Source organism: Lingula anatina, chromosome 1 (assembly GCF_051362555.1).
Source record: "Lingula anatina isolate TDL-2025a chromosome 1, LinAna3.0, whole genome shotgun sequence".
In the NCBI taxonomy this organism is placed as follows: Eukaryota; Metazoa; Brachiopoda; class Lingulata; order Lingulida; family Lingulidae; genus Lingula; species Lingula anatina.
The window spans coordinates 11,179,590-11,204,763 of record NC_141767.1 but is presented as its reverse complement, the minus strand read 5'-3'; the positions used below and the strand labels follow the sequence as shown (position 1 = coordinate 11,204,763).

Sequence of the window (25,174 nt, the reverse complement as noted above, 5' to 3'; positions counted from 1 at the left end):
GTTTGGACAATAATAATGTTGGATGAGAAGTCTTTCGTATAACATTGGCGGTGCTTTTAATGCAGAACTATAAACAGAACTATAAGGTGGTCTGGTTTTCAACTTTGGTGCAACCACTTATTGTAAGAAATTATGACTTTTAAAAAAAAAATACAGTATCCGTAAAATTCACAATTTTCCCCCATTGCAAAGATCGAGTCACTACCATAAAGTTCAAACAGGTGAGAGAACTCCTCCCAACTTCCAATCCCCTTCCTCTTTTCAGATATTGAACAAAGGAAGAAACTGGTACCCCAGAAAAAAAAAATGGAAAAAAAATTAATGTCTCATCAATTTGAAAATTGCATGACTCAAATAAGCAGTCTGATATGCTGAAGGAAAATAAAGAGAAAATGAAAACAAAAATATGAAAATAAAAAAAATCTTTCACACTCACTTGTATAAAGTCAGATAGTACTTTTCCACTGAAAAAGGGTTCTTGTATCTGAACATCCCATAAAATTAATTGTATCTAATTTTATCCCTAATAGAAAGTTTCTCTTTACAATAATGTTTTATGAAAGTGAAAGTTCATTGCTCTGCGAAAATTCTCAATACTCACTTATGGTTTTCAATCTGTTCTAGAACATATATTTTTCTCTTTTATTGAAAAATGTTCTTAATCTTTTCTAAGATATTCTGAAGGACTTCCCCAAAACGGTTCTTGAACTGTTACATTCAGTACAGAACATTAGAACTGTAAAAAAATATACACCAAATGTTCCAGGACAGATTCAAAACCGTAAGTGAATGTTAAATGAGAGAAATTTTCAGAGGAGTTCCTCCGATAATATCCTTCTTCACTCTTGTTTGTTTTCAAGGTCACATTGGTGTAGATGGCATGACTTGAAAATACCCTATTTTGACCATAAAATTAACTCAGATGGTTTTCCTCTGAGAATATTATAAAAATCTGCAAGTTAGATGGCTAATCTGTGTAGTATGAAAATGCAAATAAATTCACTGTGACCTAATGCAGGTATGCTTACTTTTTTGGTAATGTAAATAACTCAAGCTTCTAAAGAAGTCCATGGATAATGAGCAGCAACAATTGGAATGCATTCATACATGACCTGAAATTGCATTAAATCATGCAATTTGCTTTTTACAGTTCTTCTTGATCTGTGCTATAATGTACAATAATGATTTTCAGAAATTGAATCTATTCTACCTTAGTTAAATTGTAGCTTTAGTAGTAAGGATCTAGTTACATTCTAATTCAATGAAACAATGGCCATGCCTACTCGACATGTTGATCAAACCTTTGTTTTGTTATATGTTATGTCGTTAATGAATTTACTAAGCAAAGCTAGAGCATTTCATCACTGTGTCACATTTCTTTAAAATAAGTTGTGTTTAGCTCTTCTAAATATATGACGGCATATAACAGATCAAGTAATTTATAATATGCTACACTTGGCCCTTGCTTCTGTAATCATAATTCATGTATTTTGTATAATTTTTCACCTTTCAATGAGTCACAGAAATGCCGCTGTTGCTGCAAGTTTGCAGATGTTTTACCCCTTGAAAGAAATATGGTTTTATATCATTCCAGTTTAAATGTTCCCATTTTAATGTGTCTTTGATTTTTGTATATATCATAATCCTTATAAAAAAGAAATAAATAACATCTGAATACAGAAATTATTTATCAAATTTTCCATTACACATTTTACATATTCAAAACAGATAAACAAATTATAAAATACACTTATTTTAAAACCAGACAACTTGACCAATACAGTGCAATGGAGATGTATCAACAATTTGTCCTCACAAAAAGGAATCATTACAGCTTTGCTTCCAACCACTTCCAGGATCACAATTTAATATGGATGACATGTGTTACTTTGTTGGTTAGTCTGAGATGGAATGTTAAGTCTAATTTCAAAGTTTTCATTGTTCACTTGCAATTTCACACCGTGTTCTGCTCAAAGTATAAACGTTGTTCTGCACATCTTTACAACCAACTTATATATATATATATATATATAACAATGATGGCAGACAATGCACCATAGACCTTTGTAGGCATAAAATTAATTTTTCTGAAAATCAATGAACCTATTTGTTGTGTTCTATATTGATCAATTTCAGCAGTCCCCATAATATGTTACAAGCTTGATGAAAAAACTTGGAACTGAAAGATGGGTTTGTGAATTGCATTTCTTTTGCTGCTTTGGATATGGAAAACCTTGGTGATTAGGGGAAAACTGTTGAAATTTCTGGCAAAATTAATTTTCTGCTATACTTAAATGTAAAAGCCATCTAACACTCATTTAACATGCATTTGTGTATTTTAGAAAACTTCACCAAAGAAAATAGTTAACATGATAATGAGTCACTGCTGGATTAAAAAAAAACACCCCATTGATTTCATCATTTTTTTTTTCCTTTTTTCTCAATCTTCTCCTACTGGTACTGCATCCTCTAATCGCCTTATAAATTTTACTCTTATTTCAGTTGTGTTATCTCCTTTGAGCTGATCTTGTACAAACCATACATTAACTTCCATTTGAACCTGAAAAGAATTAAGTCCATGCAGTGCACAAATATTATAATAATATGAGTTTGCTGATATATATTCATGTGGCAGTCAATCACAATATCAAAATGCATAGTATAGTGCATTTTGAGTGTGCCAAACATATTTTTATGTACTTCTACAACTAATTTATAGATTTAAAAAAACAGTGTAGGAATTTACCATTTCCAAAGCACCTCTCAGCACCCCACAGAGTATTGAAGAATATTCTAAATTGCTTTGGCCTTCTGGTAGCTCCACAAAATCTGTTAACGGGTTATTATCTAACAGTAAGGAGAATTCATCACCAGAAGGACTCCAGTTGGACACTGTTGGAACAATGCCTAAGAACATCTTGAAACCAACCTAATGAAATAAAATATGTATCACTATAAAATCATTTAAAAACAATTTTGTAATTATAGCATAACTGTTCCACAAAATTGTTTTACAAATGGTCAGTTGCAGGAAACATGAAAATATGTCAATACCTCAAGTTTCACAAGCTTCACTTACTTTTGCAATAACATCAGCTGTTTCTCTTAAATCATGGCACCTGCCAACATTTGATCTTGCTAGAAAATCCTCTATTAACCTAATACCCATGTTATACCCTCTGGAAGTAAAGAAAAATTTCTTTCCAAACATACATAAACCTAAGACAATAAATCTTAAAATATCTATCCCAAAATAAAACAACTGTAATTAATTTTTAGAATTATGTCAAAGCAATCTAAGCCAGGACAGGATTTTGAATGCATTCTAGGTGCATGAATCGATTCTTGTTGATCTTATATGAGGGCAATTAAAACTGTTAAAGCATATATTGACAGATAGCCTCAATCAATACTGCAAAAAAAAATCATATTCACTGACCACTGTCCAACCTTGGTAGCATGCCATATTGACTCAGTTTGAAATAGCTCAGGTCACAGCTGTATGCGGTACAAATTCAGAAATTGAGTCATTGCATCGAGTCTTTTAGAAAACCTGCATTGAAGGCTTTGAACTTTTTCTTTTTCCAATATTGTTGTAAACAGAGTTATGGCAAGTGTCAAAAAAAAAGGAAGATTAAAGATTGGTAAGCAGGGGGCAGGGAATATGCCATTTATCCTGGAAAAAATTAGTTAAATATGAGACCTTGGAAGGAAAATCCTGGCTTGGAAGGCTGTTACAGAGACTATAGTGTGCTATTTTTGATACCAATACATGAAATAGCGTGTGTGTATTTTGCAATTAATTTTATCTAAAAACTAATAAATGATAAATTTATTTTTCTTTTTTCAGCTTACTCACAATTTGTCTAGTTGTTTGTTTACTTCATCAACATTTTCGTAGTCTTTCACCAGCTGACTCACAAGAGCCCCATAGGTAAGCGTGAATAACTCAGCACTCTAGAAAAAATGAATTTGAAATTAAAAAATGTTTGTTCAACCCCTTACTAATGGTGCATTAGATTGGGGTTCAGAAGTTTGCTGGCCTTTGTTCAAATTATTTCAGAGAGTTTGAGGTGGAATAGGTGCCTCGACAAAAGCAACAAAACCTTTGGTTTTCTATTATCAAGGGGTGGTACTTGTATGGTGTACAACGTTGTTTCATTCTTTTCTCAAATCAACCAGGTTTATAACTTAAGTGCTGTCAGTCTATTCACCATATTTGCACAGAATATATCTTAAAGCCCACAGTTTATTTTCTTTTATTAGAAAACTTACTACTTTGCGCGGATCACCGCTTCTCACTGTTTGTCTGGACATTTCTTCCAGTCACTTGTACTTCTTTTGATATCAACTTTCACGCTGTTGTCGTCGGAAGTGAATTTTCGCGCATGCCAAATTTTAACTTCCTACAGAGTCCATTCAACTTCCGACAACAACGTGTGTTGCTGATGGAAATTGCAGTTGTTTCCAGGTTGCATTACCTAAAATGACTGACTACAAAGAAGAACAAGATAACGAGATTGAAGCTCTAGAATCTATTTATCCAGATGAAATTAAAGGTGACGATGATCTGAAACGCCTTGACTTTGCTAGTATAAGTTTAGGCCTAAGTACTATGAGTTTTACTAGTGGAATGACTTGCTCAGCTGATTCACAAACTAACTTCGGCAGTTTGACCATGAATCGGGGTGGCTGCAATGCACAGTCTCATTTATTTTGCAATTTTGTTGAAGTATTGTGAACTTTACACACGAATATCAATAGTTCTTGTCCTACTGTTTTATTATTTTTTTATTTTTAGTGCTAAGCACAGAACCTTACACTTTTACTGTTGATATAAACATCACAGACTCGCCAAATGAAAATCATGAAGATGAAAGTGGTGAGTGTTATGATTATTTTATTATATCATATGTATGTGTAACCTTGACTTTAATTTTATAAATGGTATTATGTTTTTCACAAAAATAGTAAAGGTAGGGCACTGTCGTGTACTTATACAGGTGTGTGGCTCAAATTATTGTTCTTTTATAAAATACATTATTTACAATTATGAATTTTCATTTCAGTTTCAATTACAGTCCAATTTACATACACGCCTTCATATCCAGATGAGGGTCCACTGATGGAAATTGTGAATGCAAATAACTTAGATGATCAGGAAACAGACTCATTACTGCAGTTCATGCAGAGTCAGGTATAGTTGCCACCCTGTAATATTATATTCAAGTGGAATGATTTTTGCCAAAATTGCATCAGATATGTTTGAAGAAATTGATCTATGATATGCTTATGTAATATCTTTTGTTTTGTTTTTTTCTAGACTGGCACCTTTTTTCTCTTTTAAGTAAATGACTTTAAGCAAATGTCTTTTGTAAATATTTTTTTAGGTAGAAGAAAATTTAGGAATGGTTATGGTTTTCTCAATAGTATCAGCAACTCAGGAAAAACTTACTGAAATGAGAGAAGAGAGGAAGAAGAGAAAAGAAGAAGAAAGAGAAAGAAAAGCTCGAGAATTAGAAGAATTAGAACAGGTAGATTTAAAAATATTACCCTTGGATTTACTTTCAGCTTTTAGCCAAATAGCTGAAAGATTTGATTCAGATAAAAAATTGACTTAATAACTATGACATTTGGTTAAATTTTTCGCTGTCATAGTACTGAGATCAGCTCCCTGATATGTGTTGTAATAAGGCAGTGATAGTGAAATTTACTTCAGGATGACTGAAAGAAGCCTGGTTTTATGTTTGGCATTACAGCTACATGTTGACTTTAATCCGAATTTTTTTCCAGAAAAAATTTGAAGGCACAAAAGTTACGATAGAAACATTTTTAGCATGGAAGACTGCATTTGATGCAGAGTTGGCAGAAGCTAAACGTAAAGCAGGTTTGCAGCGTGAAGTTTCTAAAAAGTTAACAGGTATGAGTCAGTGTTATTATCCATTGCACAGCTGTATATAACATTTTACAAAATAATATAATAAAAGTAAATGGATGAATAAATGAAAAAGGAAAAAAGAGAGACAAATTGTACAATTTTAATTTATTCCTAAATACATGTAGTAATGTAAAGAAATGTCAATGTATTGCTTCAATAAATATTTAATTTATTTTTAAAAGATATCTTGAATTCTAGGAAGGGAGCTATTTATGAGAGATTCCACAATGGATGATTCAGATATAAAGTTCTTAGAAGGAGAAGGTTTGTTACTTATTAAATACCAAAAGCTTTTGGCATCTATAACAGTCTATGGCCATAATTCATACAGCTACCTAATACATACAAGGTTATTCATTTATAGATCTCCATTAGTGTATGCTTATATGAAAAAGTGAAAATGATGATGCTGGTTCATGTCATGTCTTAGAGTGCATTTCAAGAGATTTAGATTGATCCAGAGATTTAGATTTAGATCGACCTAACTCCCTGGGGGTCACGCTAAATTGCAGTCAGCCAAGCATAGTTTATTACCCCCTTACAGCTTTTAGTAGGCGGGACAGACATTTAAGCCTGTTAAGCTGACACCAATCTAGTGAGACTCCCCAGGGGGATAGATAGATCTAAATATCTATGGGAATGGGGTCTTAGGCTTATGTAAGACATGCATGTAACTGAATAATTAACTGCTTATTATTATTTTTATTATTGTAATTATTATTATTATTATGATAATAATAGTATATTCATTTGTTTATTTTCACTTTTTGCAATGATTAAATTATTTGTTTATCTTATACCTTATTCTTTACAGAGGGAGATGCTGTTGAGGTGGACGAAAGTTTATTTGAAGATTTGGATGACCTGGACATAGAGGAGGATGAGGACGTGACGACATAAGCCTGACTGCCTGTGATCACTCAGGTGTTAAAGTGGCACTTGGGTTGTTTGCACAATTTATTTATTTATAAATCCATATTGACTTATGTTTTACATCAGAAAGAAAGAAAAAATGGTGACATTTAGTCTTTTTTCATGATTTAAGCGAATGACACTTCAGTCATGAGTTATGCCAAAAGGGGTCTTTACGGATCACATCCGTAAACTGATTTTTATCGAGCAATTTTTTATAAGAAAAACGGTTCTTTATTTGGTCATATTTCAACATATATTGAGATTGGTGTGGATATCTTAACTGCATCCATTGATAATTGTAGTTTTGGTTTAAAGCAGGCATAATGATATATTGTTGGGACCTGTAAGATTGTTTAAACATGCAATTGAATATTTATCTTCATTGAACTCAATTTTCATCTGAAACATAGGAAAGCGTAGAATGATTTCAAAACATTATTATAAACATATATTCATACATGTGATATTATGGTGTATTGAAGATGTTCGAAAAAGGATTATACTGAACCAGTGCATATGTCACCAAAGGCAAAAAAAAGTTAAATAAACGGCTAATTATAGGCCCTTAAAGTGAACTGTTTAACATCTGCTTGAAATTTCAGTAGAAAAGACAAGTACATTGTCACGTTTCACATTTCTTTTAATGTGATACTGTTTATTATGCTTTACTTTTTCTCTCCCCCTTTTTTATGTACAGACACAGATGTGTCTGTACATATTGCCATCACCTGCGTCTGAGGAAATGTGAAAAATATGCTGAAAAGTGAAAAAACAGCATAACTTCTACAATAATGGCCCGATCATGCTGATTTTCGAACTTGACCTGCGTTTTATGAATATTCATCAGCTCTGTAAATGTAAAGCCAAAAAGTAAAACTGCCCTCCACTTATCGTGTTTACAAGGAAAGTGCACGGCGCCGGCATCGCCATAGGCATCAGCATCGCCATCGCCACTAATAAGATACGTAAAAGTTTTTGTTTGACATTTCCTGCATCTTTACAACATTGTTAGTTGATTTTGTAAAAATGATGGTAAACTTGTTATCGTGTATTGTGCAATAAAGTTTCAAAAATGGAAATAAACTCATATCATTGCAGTTTGTCAGATTCAATCATTCACTATGTTCAGAATCTCAGAATGGAAGAAATTGGACATTTAACACTGCTCTATTGATATTTTTCCCATCTAATCAATTTTTTTAGTTGATCATATAAAAATGGCAGTAAACTGTTAATTTTGTTTTATGTTAAAAAATGTTAAAAATGGAAAAAAAAAAAACATTTCAGAACAGTGCTGTCTTGTTTACATTTTGGCATTCTCAAGTTGTGACTTTGAAGTTCCATGGGCCTGAAGACCTTTGCTAGTCACATTTTCTGAATATCCATGATACTAATATTTTATTATTAAAAATTGATGGTCATTATGCTGTTAAACATTATGTAATATTGCATCAAAATTTGAAAAAAAACTATTTTGGGCACTGTTCCCATGATGACCATTTAAGAAAAACCATGTCACTTACAGTTCTCAAACTTAGTACAGTAAATATATATAGATGTGTCTGTACATATTGCCATCACCTGCGTCTGTTGTCCCCGTCATCGCCGTCGCCGGCGCCGTGCACTTTCATTGTAAACACGATAAGTGGAGGGCAGCTTTACTTTTTGGCTTTATATTTACAGAGCTGATGAATATTCATAAAACGCAGGTCAAGTTCGAAAATCAGCATGATCGGGTCATTATTGTAGAAGTTAAGCTTTATTTTTCACTTTTCAGCATATATGCAACACTGTAAACACATTCCAAGGAAAACCGATAGGCCTGTTGTCATGAAACTCACAGGAGTAATCTATCTTACTAAAACGCAGGTCAAGTTAGAAAATCGGCATGATCAGGCCACTATTTTAGTAGTTATGCTTTTTTTTCACTTTTCAGCATATATGCAACACTGTAAACACAATATAAGAAAAACAGATGGGCCAATTGTCATTAAACTCACAGGAGTGGTCAATCCTTCTAAAACGCAGGTTGAGTTAAAAGATCAGCATAATCAGGCCATTATTTTAGAAGTTATGTTGTTTTTTTCACATTTTCTCAGATTCAATTCTTAGGCATGTTAACAGTTTCATTATTTAATTAATAAGATATTAAAAGTGTTTGTTTGACATTTCCTGCATCTTTACAACATTGTTAGTTGATTTTGTAAAAATGATGGTTAATTTGTTATCGTGTATTGTGTAATAAAGTTGCAAAAATGGAAATAAACTCATATCATTGCAGTTTGTCAGATTCAATCATTCACTATGTTCAGAATCTCAGAATGGAAGAAATTGGACATTTAACACTGCTCTATTAATATTTTTCCCATCTCATCAATTTTTTTAGTTGATCATATAAAAATGGCAGTAAACTGTTGATTTTGTTTTATGTTAAAAAATGTTAAAAATGGAAAAAAAAACATTTCAGAACAGTGCTGTCTTGTTTACATTTTGGCATTCTCAAGTTGTGACTTTGAAGTTCCATGGGCATGAAGACCTTTGCTAGGCACATTTTCTGAATATCCATGATACTAATATTTTATTATTAAAAATTGATGGTCATTATGCTGGTAACCATTATGTAATTTTGCATCAGAATAGAAGAAAACACAATTTTGGGTGCTGCTGCCATGATGACCATTATGGGAAAACCATGTTACTTATGATTGCCAAACTTTCAAAAAAGAAATACAGGACTAAAATGCAGCCTGAGTTGGAAAAGCAGTCTAATTGACTTCTTTTCCTGGAAGTTTTACATTTTCAAAGGGTGAACTTGAACTCCCATGGGCCTGAAGCCTTATGTTTGTTACACATTTTACTTACATTGGTATTACCTGTTGAGCATAATTAGAATTTGTTGTTGAATATGCAGTTTAACATAATGTACTTTTGCATCAGAATTGACAGTAGCCTATTTTGTTATTTCCTGCTTTTTGTCTGTACATTTGACAGCTTTGCTGCCTTGTTTTTTTTTTTTTTTTTTTTTTTTGCATCGACGACATTTTTGTGTCAGCAGTGCTATAAATCATCCAAGATAGCCACACGACTGTAGGGAAGGTGCGAGATTATGTGTTAGGTGGGGTCAATCATTTAGCCATAAGGATAAAACTCTATAAGACGAGGATGTCTATTTAGACAATAATACAAGATTAATGCGCAAAACACAGGGAATACGTCCCAGACTCGTCCCCCTCGGGGGGGGGGGGGTAAAGAACCCCCTTTTGCCAGGAAAAGGTCCCCTCTGGGCAAAATTTTATCTAGGTACACGAAGGTTTCGATGTAAAAAGTCCACATTTTCAGAAAAATAACCCCCATTTTGAAATTGCTGGCTACGGGCCTGCCTCCTGACGTGTAACTGCACAGGAATTTTAAAAAGATAACCAGAAAAAATGCCAAGAAAATATCCGTTTATAAATTCTATCAATACAATTACTTACCACATCGCACTCAAATTGCACTGACACCTTGGAATTGTCGGCGAGGAGAATAAGAACATAGCAGTACAGAAAATAACTCGATCCTATATGGTGCACATTACTGCCAACTAAGACTGTTGCATTCATATTGTGAATTATATTGTGAATTGTTATTTAGGGAAATGTCGATTCAAACGCACGGCGCATCTCACAACATCAAACCCTTGCCATTCCACGCACAATTATCCACCAGATTGAAGCAGCTGCAAAGAGGAAATCCCTTTAATCCAAACTATTCCTTTATGACTAATTGCCGCAATTAATATACCATCTACACAGTACAAATTTTTGCAAAATATTGTAGATTAATGGGTCCTTAACAAAATGCTGTCCAGGAACCTTAGTAACAAATTGCTTTTATTGGTTACTACGAACTAATGAAGACACAATTCTAGATATGATCAGGTGCAGTAATCATGGAATTAAGGTATTGCATATTCGCTTCATGACGAAATACTATTGATTGACGTGAGAATCTTATGGTACAATACCACTTAGTCAAATGGAATGTTTCGAAGAACCATATCGCGAAGTTGACTTTCAAGGAAAAAAAACGAGTAAACTATATTTAAAGATAGAGTCGATCGATACTAAGTCATTGACTCTCAATGAAAAGACTAGACAAATAGCTGGACGGAATCTCAGAAATTCACTGAACTTATCTGGACACGTTATTTGACGTATTTTAGTTTTGGACTGTGATGTCTTTTGAAAACATGAAGTTCTTCAGCGCGTGCTTCGCCGTTTTTCCTGTCTTTTACCAAGGTTTGTATCATGAAGCGTCTTGGAAATAATTTAAACTGTGAATATTTATAGGTTTCTCTGTGAAGGGGGTCTAGTTAATGATTGATTTTTTCAAGCTTTTTTATCAAATAAATCACACAAAGCTTTAGACAATAACATTAGGGACTGATTAACGGAGAATTAATGTTTCAACAGTTTTCTGCTGGGAGGTGTACCAAAGTTCGTACTGGAATTCAGACAACGGAGCCCTGGCATTTGATAACGATACAGAAACTTGCTTTACGTCGGGAATTGAACCAACACCATGGTTAAAAGTCGAGTTGGACAACAAGAAACTAATCTCTTCGCTGACTTTTCAAGGTGAGAATCCCACACATGCTGCCATTAAATTAAATATATTGTATATGTAAATATTTGAATTTTTGTAAAAATGCATATGAGTGCATTGGTCTTAAAAACTTATTGGATATGTGTATATCATGCAAAGCATGTGATTGCCATTGGATTTTTTCATACTTCGCTTTTAAAAAATTACTGAACTTGTTAATCTGCTAATTTCTCAGAAACAGCTTCGTCAAATGTCTTTTTTTTTTCTTTTCTATTTATCAAATTACATTTGTAACATCCATATACTGATTTTCCACTAATGAAATGGAGTAATTAAAATAGTATGTCAAAGATCAAAATGATCGCAAAGAAAAAAAATAAGTGCGTTTTTATTATATCCGTGGAAATGAAAGGGGAAAAAATGAACGATAACCTTCTACATGTACATGTTCTGTAAATAGTCAGGGAAAGCGATGACGAATTTAAACGAAAAGAATGAACAGACGAATGAATAACAGTTTGATAGCTTGAATTTCTTGTGGATAATTCGTAAACTGGGCCATTTCAGGTTGCTTCATCACGCATCTTGATTGCAGTACATGATAGGTAACCTTTTTTTCGACCATGATCTATTTTTTAAACCATAAACAATAGCTGCATTAAAAATATTGATCAAAACGGCGCAGCTGCATTTCTATGAGATGTTGTCAGTAACGAAGGATGCTGAATTTTCTATCATTTACAATAGAACCGTTGGTCTTGCAATTACCCAATCAATCAAACGAACTATCTGTGCATGGCAGGTTGTATTTTAGATTGCAATATTTTAGAAAAGCATGCAACATTTGCAAACAAACCTCAAGAGAAGAGAAACGTTCACACTACCCGTGTGTTCTGGTTCTAGAAATGACCACAAAGGATACACGGAACATCAAAGCGGTACTGCTGTCCCGTTTGTGTGTGTGTGTGGGGGGGGGGGGGGGGGGGGGGGTTACTCTGTCGTTTTCTTTACGACGTACACCCTTCAGGCTTACGCATATAATAGAAAGGCACTATAAAGAAATCACATTAAAAGACATTTCTTTTCTCTAAAGTGCAAGTGTTGTTCAATGTAACAAATACTTGAATTATTTAATATCCTTGCTATCTCTTTTCTTTTGACAACATACATTTTTATAAAGGGTGGTTGTTTAAAACACTTACATGCTGCCATTAAGCAGAACACATTGATCATTATTGTTAGTATTAACCCCAACTTTCTTCAAAACCTACTCCAAACAGGACTGGCTGAAATAATAATAATTAAAGGGATTTTTTCATAAAACTGCAATAAGTTACTATAACAATACTCAATTCTAATAAAATTGACATTATTTTTACTTAAAAGTTCTATTTCTGAGTATGAAAAAAATAGGCCTAAAATATCTCTTATATACAAACATCATATCAAACAGGTGTTGCAACCCTGTCGGGTTTTCTTTCCTCTCCTGAATAAGAACTTTTGTGATGTTTGTCCTAGTGTTTTGTGGATATCTTTCGTCACATTATGAAAGACCTGTTGGAGGTATCTGCAAGGCCGGTCACTTTCCCTTTTCACTTCAAAATCTTTCTTACTTTGAAAACGACATATTCATCTACATGCATTTTTTCAATTGTGAATTTCTCGGAGAAGGGTAGGGGTCATTTGACGTTGGATCTGGTGCAACTGTACTATTAACATGAATGATGGTCACGAAATCGTTTAACTGCAGGTAAAAATAAAATAGGGCCTACTTGTTTTGCCACCTTAAACCATAACGTTAACTTTTATATTTCAACTTTTATTTATGGATTTCCAGGTCTCCAGGCGGGCGACTATCGAATCCGAGTTGGAGACTATAATAATAACCTCGGCGACGGCTCGAGTGACATTGATCAGAATACTTTGTGTACCTCATTCCAACATTCCGGCAACATAGGGCTGATAACAGTCCATTGTCTCCGAGAGTTAGAAGGGAAATATGTCACGTTACAGAGAATCAATCCAAAGAGCCCTGGGCGCGGGCTGCAGCTGTGCGAAATGACTTTTTAGTGATTGCCATATAGAGTGTTCTTTTGTCAATGAATTTGTATTTGATATGTTGCTAAGATATGTTTATGCAATCAACAAGTTAATCGATGTGAAAAAATCTAGATGCTGTTTTAGGAATAAACAGAAATAACAGCTACGTAAATTATAACAAAAAAACTAGAAAAGCACTCCGAGAGCGCAGACCTCCGCCAAGACAGCGATTTTTGATTATTATTGATTATTGATTGATTATTGATCCGGATCACCACCAAAAACTAATCATCCCTTCCTTGGCCCACTTCTGACAGTTCCTGAAAATTTCATCAAAATCGGTCAATAACTTTTGAGTTATGTTGATGACAGGCAAACAGACAAACAGGGGTGAAAACATAACCTCATTGGCGGAGGTAAAAATGGTGTACCGGAACCGATAATGTGCAAAGGAAACCATCCATCAGATTTTCATTAATACTGGTATGCATCCCGATGGCAGATTTTCCTCTGTGTACATTCTAAAATTAATTTGTATAATAAAAAATTAAAAATCGTAAGATTATTCGCATCTAGGCTAGTACAGACCCGAAGAACGTCACGTACCATACCGACACACAATGGCAAATTAAACCATTCACCAGAAAAAAAATACACTCGCAAACACGATTTTGATTTTTGTAATTCCCGAGAAGATAACCGGTGTGCTCTGATTTATCAATACAGTATAGATATTAAGGCGTTAGGTAAAATGTTTCATTCATTTTCCTGTCCACAGATCACCCAGTGAGTAAATTGATAAACATACCCAGTCGGCGTCCCCAAGAGCCGTCGCATTTTAGATATTCAGGGTTTTAAAGCAGTGATATGAAACGCAAAGCGTTCAACTGTAGACAGCTAAAGAAACCCGAACAAAAAATGCTATAGATTCATTTAGCCAAGTAGCAATTAATCTCAAAATGTCCCAAAGGCGACAGTACAGAAAAGCTCGTTACCACAAGAACCTATTATGAGACACGTCTGACAAACTCATCAGTTGACTTGTAGCTTGCTTTCGCGACAGTGAATAGCCCATTTTTTTTTCTCCTTTTTGCATCTGCCAATAATAAAATATAATGCGAAGTACTGATTTATGAATATCAAAAAAAATCCAATTTTTTTTGGAAGAAGGGCAAGGCTGCCACAGACCAGGCGGCTGAAGTGCGTTTCACTTAACCCTTTAATGGCAACCCTGAATAGCTTCATCGTGCTTCATTTTCTTTACGCGGCGTTTGGTTTTGTCAATATTTACCATCGTTTCCCTAGAGTCGCTCGATTAACCCGTGGCATGTTTTGTTCAGGTCTCTTCAGATATGTCCAGTTGGGAATGAGATTGCTGCAGAATATGATTAAACGTACTGATTGATAATCATTATGTGATCTATACATGTACCAAGTTGTCGTCGGTTGATGAGAAGAAAGAAATATGCGTTACAAAAATAAAACAAATCACTGTCTCAGACTTCAATAATGATGTCAACAATTCCTGTGTATATTTCGTCGTCTGATCAGAAAACGCTGCAGGCCGGTTTAGGGCCTGTCGCTAGGATACACCGGGATACCTTTATTGCGGTCTTCAGATTATGTTAAGAAGAGAATAAGGTAATAATGATGATGATAGTAATGATACAAATATTCGCCAGTGCTCTTGGGCAAATTCAGTAAAATATAATTATAATGACGCCATTTCAATGACACAGGCCGTGTCCCTCTCGAATCAATGTTGAAAAGATTGATAAAATGTTATTGGGCTGAACGGTTTGCCTTGGACTGTCTTCACTATCACAATCATTGCCGTAACAGATAATATGGAAGTGTTCTCCATGCGTTCAGCATTACCTCTACTCCGCATTTCAGGGGTACATCTGTAGCCCTATGTCTGATCCCTAATGCACGACTCGATAAAAAAGGCACATTTTAAAATCTTGAAATATTTCTGGATACGGTTTAGAGTAAATGTTTTATTTTATTTTCATTTTTAGTATTTCATTCTTATTCTTTTAGTATCCAATACATTTGGTTTTAGATCAAAATGCACAGCTACTAACTACAGCAGCAAGGCCTACATGTAATATGTGACAATGCAATAAACATTAAAACAAAGCTGAAGCTGACGAGTAATCATATTTCGACTAATTTACAGAAAAAGCTAGTATGGTAGCTATCACAAAAATAAACGTTTGTGTAACTACTCTTAACCCTAAGGAGCGAGTTTTTGAAGTACTGTGTTCAATGCTGACCCTCCTGGTTGGAACAGAAGTTGGAACTAGAGGAGTAAGGTCGGCTGAATGCCCACGACTTTCGTCTTCATCATCGTCATGGGAATTGAATCTTAACCGACTAAACCAGTTGTGCGTTGTGGTTCTGCCATCTACAAAAATGGGTCTTTCATCGTTCTCCATGTTTGATAAAAACCCAGCGTTGATGATTGTCGTGGTTTTTACAAATGTGCTTATAACTTTTTGACCTGTTGAGTTTGAGCTGAGTGAAAATGCTGACGTGGCGTGATGCTGTATCGTATTTGATTTTATAGGAATTGTTATATTATTATCCATTTGTATGGCGGTTGCAGTTTCTGCAATCGTTGGCAGTATAGTTGAGGCAACGGCGGTGCTGCCATTGGTAATGGTAGTAGTTGATAACGCAGTTGTATTCACTTCGGTCGTTGTGGTTGTGGGGTTGACTGTAGGCATACTGGAATTTTTGACAATGGTGCTGCTGATCAGACTGGTGGTGCTAGAAGTGGTGGTGGTGATTGTCGCAGTGGTGGTTGCTGTGGTCGCACTCGCAGTACTACTGGTAGTCTTGGGTGCCGAAGCAGATGCTGCCATGTTGCACCGCACTTGGAGAGGAAATTCTTCGGAACCTTTGCAAAATAATCAAGTATAAAACATATATTGGATTATTGAAACAAACTTCGGTTTATTCTTTTTCTTTTACATTTCTAATAATCATCCCCCACGTATATATAGGGCCTACGTGTTTTCTTGACAGAACTTGGTACCATGCGCATGATACATCATTCATTTGAGGTGGGCGGTAACCTTCACCATTCCTATTGTAAAACACTGACTTACCCATAAAATGTAACCAAAAACCTTTCCGCGTTTCCAAGTTTTTGGAACCCTCGGGACGTTCTTGACTGAAGAAAAATATGTTCATTTTGCCAACAGCGGAAAAAATACCATATGCTGAGCTACAGATTTTTTTAGAAGTATTGCCTCCAACCGGTCCTATCTCAACCCAATCTATACAGTGGGCGCTCTGAAGCATCATGTCCAGAATTTCCACTTTCACTTCTTGATTTTTCAGTGCATATATTTCACAAGAACACTTCTTGCCAGGACTATACACGTTAGGATAATTTGGACTCTCTAGAAAACCACTGGTGATGAAAAACTCTCCCTCTTGACATATGTTGTGAATTGTAGATTCTAAAAAGAATAATGAGAACAGCGTACAGTTTTGTCAATACAACTTTGTGTCAATGAAGTTGAAAGTGCACTATATTACTACTGTTTGAAGAACAGTAGGCCTCCAAAAAAGAACAAGTATTTTGATGAAAAGCCTAAACCATTGCAGTATGTAAATGTATGCAAATGTTTTAAAAATTCAAAAGAAAATTAATTGGAAATGTATGATGAAGTTACCGATATGCGACAAAGACAAAACAAATGACGATATTTAAACAATTATACCATGAGTTCTTGTCGGTACGCATATGACCTACCTGGCACGCACTGGTACTCCACGTATTGGTACTCTGTCACTTGTTCTTGGCAGAACACATGGTTGACGATAAGATTACTGCACTGTCGCCTTCCACCGCACAACCTCACCACGTGGCTGTGCTCAATCTCATTCTCTATAATACAGTCGCCCTCGTGGTATGCACACGCGCCGTCTGTGCCTCTGCCGTAAACATCGGTAAGTATTCTAATTCTCTCATTGAATTCGCAACGGAAAGTAAGCAGTTGACCAAAGCAACCGCTGACACTCAGGACATGTCGAGCCCAGCTGAGATCCTGCGTTGTAGTAGGCAAAGCAGTCGTTGTAGGTCTATTTCGTGCACGCGTTTCTGACGGTACTTCTGAAGTTAGCTTAATAAGGGAAGTGTTATCTGGACGTTTGGATCGGTCACGGTCGGGAACATTGAGCGTTGCATTTGGAATGTAATCGTTACACAAAACCGTTAATTCTTTCTCCGAATCTTCAGGCAGAACTGTGAAAAAAGTGAATAAAAATGTGATTTTGAATATATCAATCCGTTTTGCAATTTATAAAAGTTATATATTGGAGAGATATGTACTGAAGCTCCATCTGTATGATATTAGAATTGATTGGTACCACAAAAAAGAAGTTGGTAGATACTATTTATTATATATTAATATATAGTACATTGATTAATGAGCATAAGACAGCATAAGATTTGAAAACGTGAAGAGGATCTTGCATACTTTGAAAATAGAGCCAAAACCCTCTGTATCTTGACGCGTCTTCACTGTGGAATTTCACAGTGACATTACGAGTCACCCTTTCTACTGGCGCCGCGCCGCAGATCCTCTCCGTTTGGCCGTCAGAGGGCGTGAGACCGAGCCAATCGTGACAAGGTCTGCCGTGCTTGATATCGAGCTTTAGAATGTCCATGTAGACTTTTGTTCCACCAGTTCCACTGATGAAGCATTGGCACTTCTCTGTTGCTGGGTAGGTGCCAGGATAGCCCGGAGAAGCCAGATATGCGCTGTTTACTGATAGAGACACATTACTGCAAATGTTTATGATTGAAGATCCTGAAACGCAAAGGATAGCCACATATAACACACACACACGCGCACACAACAAACAAACAAGGAAAAAACCGAGACGACTTATCAGTCTTCAGTTTTATGTTTCTTTGGCAAATTATCAAAGAATATCAATATAACCAACAGAAGGATTAAAAGAAACAGATATACTGTGGTACATATAAAATATGATTACACCCCCGCCCCTTGAAAAAAAAATTAATCCACTTGAATGAAATGAAAACTTTGATGTTTTAATATTAAAATACCTCATGGTATTGCCTGTGGAACATTTTGTCTCAATACATCTCTCAGTGATCCTTGCGGCGCTTGGTACAATATGTAATCCCACTTTCGAGCATAACTCCAATACTGATATTTGTAAGACTAATGGCATTTTATTTTCACCATGTGTCATTTTGATGTGGGAATAAATGCTACAAAAACGGGGACTGAATCACGAGTTCGCAACAGCGATCATTCAAGATTCACCGCTACGCCTGTAACTATTACCCTGAGTGTCAGAGCAACGTAAAAGCTAGCTTGTTAAATATATACCTTGTAATGGAGTCGCTATTGTTGATATGGGTTATATATGAAATTAAGATCGAGCTGGCAATACCGGAATCTAGAACCTAGGGTAGTAACTATGGCATACCTCGCTCATGGGATTATTATGAAACAAAAGTCTAATGTTATATTGAAAGAGGTGGCTCCTTCGGCTCTAACAGAGACCAAGTACAGTGTAGGGCCGTATTTTGCAACAAAACGCATTTTGAAACCGGTTGCAAAATGCACCGCCACTAGCAGTTTTTTTTCTAAGTCACTGAAACGGTTGGAGGAACAGCTACAGAGAGACACAGGTGGGGTAATGATGGGATTATTACCTCCGCCAAGGAGGTCATGTTTTCATCCCTGTTTGTTTGTTTGTCTGTTTGTCTGTCATCAACATAACTCAAAAAGTTATGGACCGATTTTGTTGAAATTTTCAGGAACTGTCAGAAGTGGTCCAAGGAACAGATGATTAGTTTTTGGTGGTGATCCGGATCAATAATCAATCAGTAATCAATAATCAAAAATATCGAAAATTTAGGGGTAAAACCGGATTGGATGGAGACTTTGCTGCCTTGGCGGAAGTCTGCGCTCTCTGATTGCTTTTCTAGTTCTAATATTAAATACTGATGGAACAGAATAAGGGAATTGATATACCTATCATCAGAGAGGTGCAAGGGCACTTCGCAAACGCAGGCGACTAGCTGTCCCCGAGGTTGGATGATCCTATTTTCTACAAAGTGCTTTCCGCTTTATCTTCCTAAATTTTTAATTTTGGGATTGGTAGAACTTGAATCAGGGATGTGCAAGTACAAGTTCGTCACATCAATGGTTTCGAAAGGATACCAGAAATTACACCGCGCAAAAGAAAAAAAAGAGACTGCTCAACCCTTATTTGCACTGAAATTCAAGAGGGTCCGTGCACGTCCCTGATAATAGAATTATATAGTTTTAAGTTCCAACTTTAAAGGTCCGTACATAACACACTCGTCTAGGAGCAAAAAGCAGAAATTAAAATGTATAAAGAAATTAAATCCCCCAAAGACAGTCCCAACAGATTCGGCGTGCACGGTCAGTGTATTTATAACCTCATCTCGGCCACACTTCTGTTTCTCTATAGATCTTTAAAAAATTCAGAAGAAAAAAGATGGTTACAAAATGCATTGTGGTTCCAAAATTTATATTCATGTTTTTCTCTGGTTGCAAATTGCTTTGCGGCTGCAATAAGCATTGCGGTTGCAAAATGCAACTCTACTAGTAACGTTGCATTTTGCAACCAACCGCATGATGCAACCGGTTGAAAAATACATTTGGTTTCCAGATGCGGTTTTACAACCGTTTTGGTTCACATTAACATGCTACGCGAACGATGCCTTGAGGCATTATGTACCCTGCGTGAGAAAATTACTACATTTATGAATAATCTCCGACCTAGCATAGATGCTAATCAAACCAGTTACTAATACAAGATTTCCACGAGTAATTTGCTGTACTATTTATATTTTACATATTTAAACGACGTCCTAGAAATGTGCGAAAGAATGTTCTCGATTGATATTATACTATTAACTTTGATTGAAGGCATTCAAGTCCCGATTTCATTATTGTAATTGTACTGCAGCTGTAGCTCGACTGTTTGAAGCCAGATGGTTTATCTTTATGTTATAATAATCAATTTTGTCCTAGTAAAAGTAATACGTAGGTTAAGGTGAAAAAGATTTACGTCCTCTTTTGGTCTACACATATGGACACACATTTTTACCTTGCGCACAAATGAATTCTATCTCTTGATATGTGGTGTGCTCAGCAGACTGCCTTGGACAGATCTTCTGTTCAAATTGCACGAGATCGCATCTATTCTTCCCGTTACAAAGATGCCTTGCACTGGTTGGTCCGTACATAACACACTCGTCTTGAGGAGAGCGGTGACAGCGCCTAGCTACGCTAAAACCAAGGACCTCCTTCAAGATATGTATCTGTTGTCCAACTGGGCATTGGAGAAGAATTGGTTCTCCGTGACAGGCGCTAACGGTGTGAGGGTCCAGTCCTACCAAGTATACCAATCAGATATAGTGCATGAAGGATGCTCGTAATTTGAGAAATCTGGTTAAATAGTCTGATCTTCGCAAACAGAAAATGTCGACCTCGTATTAAGAATTATATATTTGATAGTACACGTAGAATGTCGATGTGAAATATAAAATTCGTCCAACTTTTGGATGAAGGCTGCCCCTCTCCTCTGCTCCGACAACCGTCTAAGAATAACTTCGGACAGATTTGACATTTAATTTTATCACTGTATACTAATAAATATAATACGCATTGAACGGAGACCTACATATGTTTAAAATCAGAAAATTTCTGTCAACATATTAATTAATACTTTCTTAGAAGAACAACTTACCTTTTGACAATTTTAAAACAACAAATATCAAAGTTGGCAATAACATCCTGTAGAATATGTAGTGAAACAGACAATGGTATTCTGGTCTTTATATCACAGTATGTTCTGAATACGCGGTTTTCTGCTTTGCCCCAAGGTTCTAATCACCTGCATTGGCATCATACTAACGGCATTGCCGCCAGGCGTATGGCAAAACTATTCCGGTTAGCAGTGCTCAATGCCAGTACAGTAAAAAATTACTTGTAGTAACACAATCCCGGCTTTACTGACAAGCAATATTCTTAGAAAAGTGTGACGTAAGGAAACAATCTGAGCTGTCACAAATATTGGTTTTAACTAGGCAGCAAATATGCAGACACTTATCAGAAAAGTCTTTCTCATTTATCATTTTTTTTCACAAATAAGCACATTCCAGTAAACATCGGGAAAAGCTAACTTTTCATTGTTTACAGTGACACACTTCACGAGTAGTCCGAAGAGTGTATGCCTACCTTCAAAAACATGAATGCGTCTTTTGCACTATTCTATCCTTAAAATGAGAAAGTTTTGATAAAATTCTAATGTCAAAACTTTATGAGGCACAATATATTAGATTGAAAAAAATAATCACTGGATAACAGGATTGTATTCCATCAAAAATGTGCCATAACTTTCACACAATTTTTGGATCTGAACCTGCATTTTACCAAAAAAAAAAAAAAAAAAAAAAAAAAAAAAAAATATATATATATATATATATATATATATATATAATAAATGAATAATAAAAAATAAATAAAATAATACGTCAATTAGTGCCAAAATGCATTAAAAATGTTTTTCTTAAAATAACTTTGTCCAATAGCTAAAGAAAGAACAGGCCAGTTTGATTTACAGTATGGTTTTATTACCTGTACTCAACTTTTATACAATAGCATTAACCACTAGAGATTTTGTCATATCAATATTTATACTAGACAAGCATTCATTTTTGACATATTTCTAACCTATCTTAAAATTTTAATTATTCATTAATTAATAAGTGTTCATCACCAAAATCTAATCATTTCTTCCTAGGGCCATTTGGGACCTATCCTAAATATTTCATCAAAATCCGTCCATTACTTTTTGCGTAATGGTGTGCACAAACAACAAACTAATGGGAAGCAAAATATAACCTCCTTGATGGAGGTTATAAAACAAAAAATACCATATGGGACCACCATCTGGAGAATGCATGTAATCATAGTACAACATACTTAGCAAAAATTATGAAAACCTGCAGCATCAAGCAGCTAGAATCAGAACTCAAGTATCTTCCTGTTGAATATCTAATGAGTTTATTTTAAAAGTATTTCATTAAATATTTGAAAGATAAATTGTCCAAAGTCACATTTTCTTTGTATGCATATCCTGCAAAGCTACTTTTCTTTTAAATTTAGACCTAAAAATGATTAAACCACTCACTGACAAATAAAAGTATGACAAATAAAAATATGTCAATATTCCTTCTGAAATATACAGAAAGACAGCAGTCTAAAAGACTGACTGGGTATTTGGTGAATCACTTAATTAAAGATGATATGAAACGGAATCCAAGTGCAGGATATGATCAAGCAATGGTTTGTGAAAAGGAAAAAATGGTTCATTTTCCAATGATATTGGATTTGGTTGGAAAATCTCAGAAAGGTGACCTTTAATTAGATCTTCCTCCTCTAAGTATGTCATGAAAAGATTACACAATTTCACCACATAATCATATCATTTACCACCATTCACATCAAAAAAAAAAATGTTGCCATCTTCTGTGGAATATTAATGAAGCTTGTTATGAAATGTCTTCATTATAAGGCAGAAGGAATGTTGAGATTACTGCATGACCAAGAACCTGACACATAGTGTGTCTGGTTGACAAGGCCTCTGCTCCTGTTGAACTTCTGGTGAGACCAGTCACCCGTTTCTTCTTCCCTATGCACAAATGCTTCACTTCAGCCATTTCCTTGCTCTTTGACTTCTGGGTCAGCCACATCCACACCTTCAGTAGCAGACTTCACAAACTGTTTGTTATGTTTGATTAGGAATTTCTGACAAGACCTGATGGTACCTGAAGTATTTAATAATCTAATTCAAAAACGATGTTTCAATAAAGGAAATAACATATACTCACTGAACAAGTGAATATGCATATATGTTATTTGAAATGGCACTGGATAGAACAAAAATTTAGTTCTTTGGATAATTATTAATGCAACATGTTTAAACATTTCAAGTTTATATATTTGACAGTTTGACAACTAATCACACACTGAGTTGGACCATCTAAGATAATTTTCATAACTGGAGTGATAAAATTATTTTTCAATTCTTTTCAAATTCTGCAATAATAGATCTGGAGTGAACTTCTCTTTTCATTGTACAATCTTTACCTCCTAAATGTATTGTTCTCAGAAATGCCTCCTGGTGTCCTATTTTCTTTACCAGTGGCAGGGCTGACCCCACTAGCATATGGTAATCTCTACCAGCTCGAATCATCACCATGTTTGTGTCTGGATTAAGATAACTAACTGAAATAAATGAAATTGATATTAAATATGAATTTACAAAATGATATTTTAGATGAAATCTGGATGCAAAATAAAACATTGTTAATAGGTGTTTGACCAGAGGTTTCAATGAAACTGGAAGAGGGATCAAAACTTTGTCTCAAGACACCAATTACTGAGACATGGGACAAAATCACAGATCCTAAAAATGTAAAGCTTTGCATGAAATGCCATGTCTTCATCTACTGCCATTCTGATTAAAAAGACAGCAAATGAAAATTACATTTAACTATATAAAAAAGGTCATTTTGTGAAGGATTGATGTTCTACCTTTTTCTATTACATGGTTATATTAATATCATTTAATGTCTATAATAGGAAATACCACTGAATGATCCCATTAGAACCCCCTGCCCATAGTCTCCATGCAGATCCTGTACTTCTTTCTGAACAGCTTTGAACACCAGTCTCTCAGTAAATCCCCCTACCAAGTGGGTTCCTTGCTTTTTTTCACCAGTGGGAATGATTTCACAAAGATAATATCTGCAATGTACAAAAGTTATTTTCATTTTTTTCTTTTCATTTCGGATACAACCACATTTAAATACAATATAAAAAAGTGAAATCATTTAAAGAAAATGAGATATGAGCAACATCCTTTTAGAAATTTAATTTATTAAAATGTGTGACTAATGCAAAAAACATGTATGAATGCCAAATAACAATTATGAATGTGTCTCATGCACTGACCATGGCTTCCACGTCACAAATGGGGATGAAGTGTGGCAGTTTGTGTGTGTGTGTGTATGTGTGTGTGTGTGTGGGGGGTGGGTAGGGATACTGTTACAATGACATACATTAAAATGTATAATTACTTCAATTCTTTTGTTACATTTTTGAACTCACAGTCTTTTTATGTGTGTTAAATTATTCGTCTAATATGTTGTCAACGAGCAATATTTATTCTCGCACAGTGATGCATAAATACCGCTGTAGCACATGTATAAACTACATGTACAGTATATGAGAGGCTGTACCACAGAGGTCCAATCGTTATGAACTTATATACAACTTAAGCTCAAACCTAAAGCAGGCACAGTCTGTGAATTACAGTGCTTTATGTTACAGCTAGTTACAAAGTGTTTTATATTACCTATTTTTTAAGCGAACCATTATTTCCCGTACACTTGCCCCTGGACAGGAATCAGAAGAACCACGTTCAATGTGTATGTTATCAAGAGAAGCTAAACTGAGTGGTTTTTAAAAACATAACAAGTTAACTGTTAAACACAAAAAGTTAACTATTTTTCATAAACACCAAGTTAATTTTGAGGATTTCCTATGAATAAACATTGAAACAAAATATATTCCGTTCATTTATATAATTTTCTTA

General features: G+C 35.1%; 5 protein-coding genes across 5 annotated transcripts; 2 read left to right on the top strand and 3 right to left on the bottom strand.

Moving 5' to 3' along the window:
• Positions 1-1,671: 1,671 nt before the first annotated feature.
• On the bottom strand, positions 1,672-4,438 carry LOC106153734 (trafficking protein particle complex subunit 3). The gene is made up of 5 exons (XM_013527809.3): positions 4,276-4,438; positions 3,860-3,957; positions 3,080-3,179; positions 2,747-2,929; positions 1,672-2,560 (listed from the first exon to the last, which is right to left on the bottom strand). The coding sequence occupies exons 1-5, from the start codon at positions 4,315-4,317 to the stop codon at positions 2,441-2,443; spliced, it is 543 nt and encodes a 180-aa protein (XP_013383263.1). The 5' UTR covers positions 4,318-4,438; the 3' UTR covers positions 1,672-2,440.
• LOC106153733 (RWD domain-containing protein 1) lies at positions 4,419-7,428 on the top strand. Its single transcript, XM_013527808.2, has 7 exons — positions 4,419-4,559; positions 4,802-4,882; positions 5,070-5,197; positions 5,391-5,534; positions 5,794-5,920; positions 6,137-6,202; positions 6,753-7,428. The coding sequence occupies exons 1-7, from the start codon at positions 4,487-4,489 to the stop codon at positions 6,836-6,838; spliced, it is 705 nt and encodes a 234-aa protein (XP_013383262.2). The 5' UTR covers positions 4,419-4,486; the 3' UTR covers positions 6,839-7,428.
• Positions 7,429-10,814: 3,386 nt separating this feature from the next.
• Positions 10,815-14,201, top strand: LOC106153695 (uncharacterized). Its single transcript, XM_013527722.2, has 3 exons — positions 10,815-11,133; positions 11,308-11,472; positions 13,278-14,201. Exons 1-3 carry the CDS (start codon positions 11,070-11,072, stop codon positions 13,508-13,510), a joined length of 462 nt encoding a protein of 153 aa, XP_013383176.2. The 5' UTR covers positions 10,815-11,069; the 3' UTR covers positions 13,511-14,201.
• Positions 14,202-15,462: 1,261 nt separating this feature from the next.
• On the bottom strand, positions 15,463-19,593 carry LOC147763976 (uncharacterized). The gene is made up of 4 exons (XM_086996011.1): positions 17,977-19,593; positions 17,250-17,741; positions 16,597-16,953; positions 15,463-16,385 (listed from the first exon to the last, which is right to left on the bottom strand). The coding sequence occupies exons 1-4, from the start codon at positions 18,164-18,166 to the stop codon at positions 15,652-15,654; spliced, it is 1,773 nt and encodes a 590-aa protein (XP_086852137.1). The 5' UTR covers positions 18,167-19,593; the 3' UTR covers positions 15,463-15,651.
• Positions 19,594-22,123: 2,530 nt separating this feature from the next.
• Positions 22,124-25,019, bottom strand: LOC106153751 (ribonuclease P/MRP protein subunit POP5). The gene is made up of 4 exons (XM_013527844.2): positions 24,935-25,019; positions 24,167-24,324; positions 23,665-23,802; positions 22,124-23,342 (listed from the first exon to the last, which is right to left on the bottom strand). Exons 1-4 carry the CDS (start codon positions 24,952-24,954, stop codon positions 23,227-23,229), a joined length of 432 nt encoding a protein of 143 aa, XP_013383298.2. The 5' UTR covers positions 24,955-25,019; the 3' UTR covers positions 22,124-23,226.
• Between the last annotated feature and the right edge of the window lie 155 nt (positions 25,020-25,174).

Coding starts and splice junctions, on each gene's coding strand:
- LOC106153751 (XM_013527844.2), bottom strand. CDS start 24,954: ATGGTTCGCTTAAAAAATAG. Junction 23,803..24,166: donor TCTAATGGGATCATTCAGTG/GTATTTCCTATT, acceptor CATTTATTTCAG/TTAGTTATCTTAATCCAGAC. Junction 23,343..23,664: donor GAGAACAATACATTTAGGAG/GTAAAGATTGTA, acceptor TAAATACTTCAG/GTACCATCAGGTCTTGTCAG.
- LOC106153733 (XM_013527808.2), top strand. CDS start 4,487: ATGACTGACTACAAAGAAGAACAAGATAACGAGATTGAAGCTCTAGAA. Junction 5,198..5,390: donor TGCAGTTCATGCAGAGTCAG/GTATAGTTGCCA, acceptor ATATTTTTTTAG/GTAGAAGAAAATTTAGGAAT. Junction 5,921..6,136: donor AGTTTCTAAAAAGTTAACAG/GTATGAGTCAGT, acceptor CTTGAATTCTAG/GAAGGGAGCTATTTATGAGA.
- LOC106153695 (XM_013527722.2), top strand. CDS start 11,070: ATGTCTTTTGAAAACATGAAGTTCTTCAGCGCGTGCTTCGCCGTTTTT. Junction 11,134..11,307: donor TTTTCCTGTCTTTTACCAAG/GTTTGTATCATG, acceptor ATGTTTCAACAG/TTTTCTGCTGGGAGGTGTAC. Junction 11,473..13,277: donor CTCTTCGCTGACTTTTCAAG/GTGAGAATCCCA, acceptor ATGGATTTCCAG/GTCTCCAGGCGGGCGACTAT.
- LOC106153734 (XM_013527809.3), bottom strand. CDS start 4,317: ATGTCCAGACAAACAGTGAGAAGCGGTGATCCGCGCAAAGTA. Junction 3,958..4,275: donor GCGGTGATCCGCGCAAAGTA/GTAAGTTTTCTA, acceptor CATTTTTTCTAG/AGTGCTGAGTTATTCACGCT. Junction 2,561..2,746: donor TGAGAGGTGCTTTGGAAATG/GTAAATTCCTAC, acceptor AATTCTTTTCAG/GTTCAAATGGAAGTTAATGT.
- LOC147763976 (XM_086996011.1), bottom strand. CDS start 18,166: ATGGACATTCTAAAGCTCGATATCAAGCACGGCAGACCTTGTCACGAT. Junction 17,742..17,976: donor GTTTTGGCTCTATTTTCAAA/GTATGCAAGATC, acceptor CTTTTTTCACAG/TTCTGCCTGAAGATTCGGAG. Junction 16,954..17,249: donor GGAGTACCAGTGCGTGCCAG/GTAGGTCATATG, acceptor TATTCTTTTTAG/AATCTACAATTCACAACATA.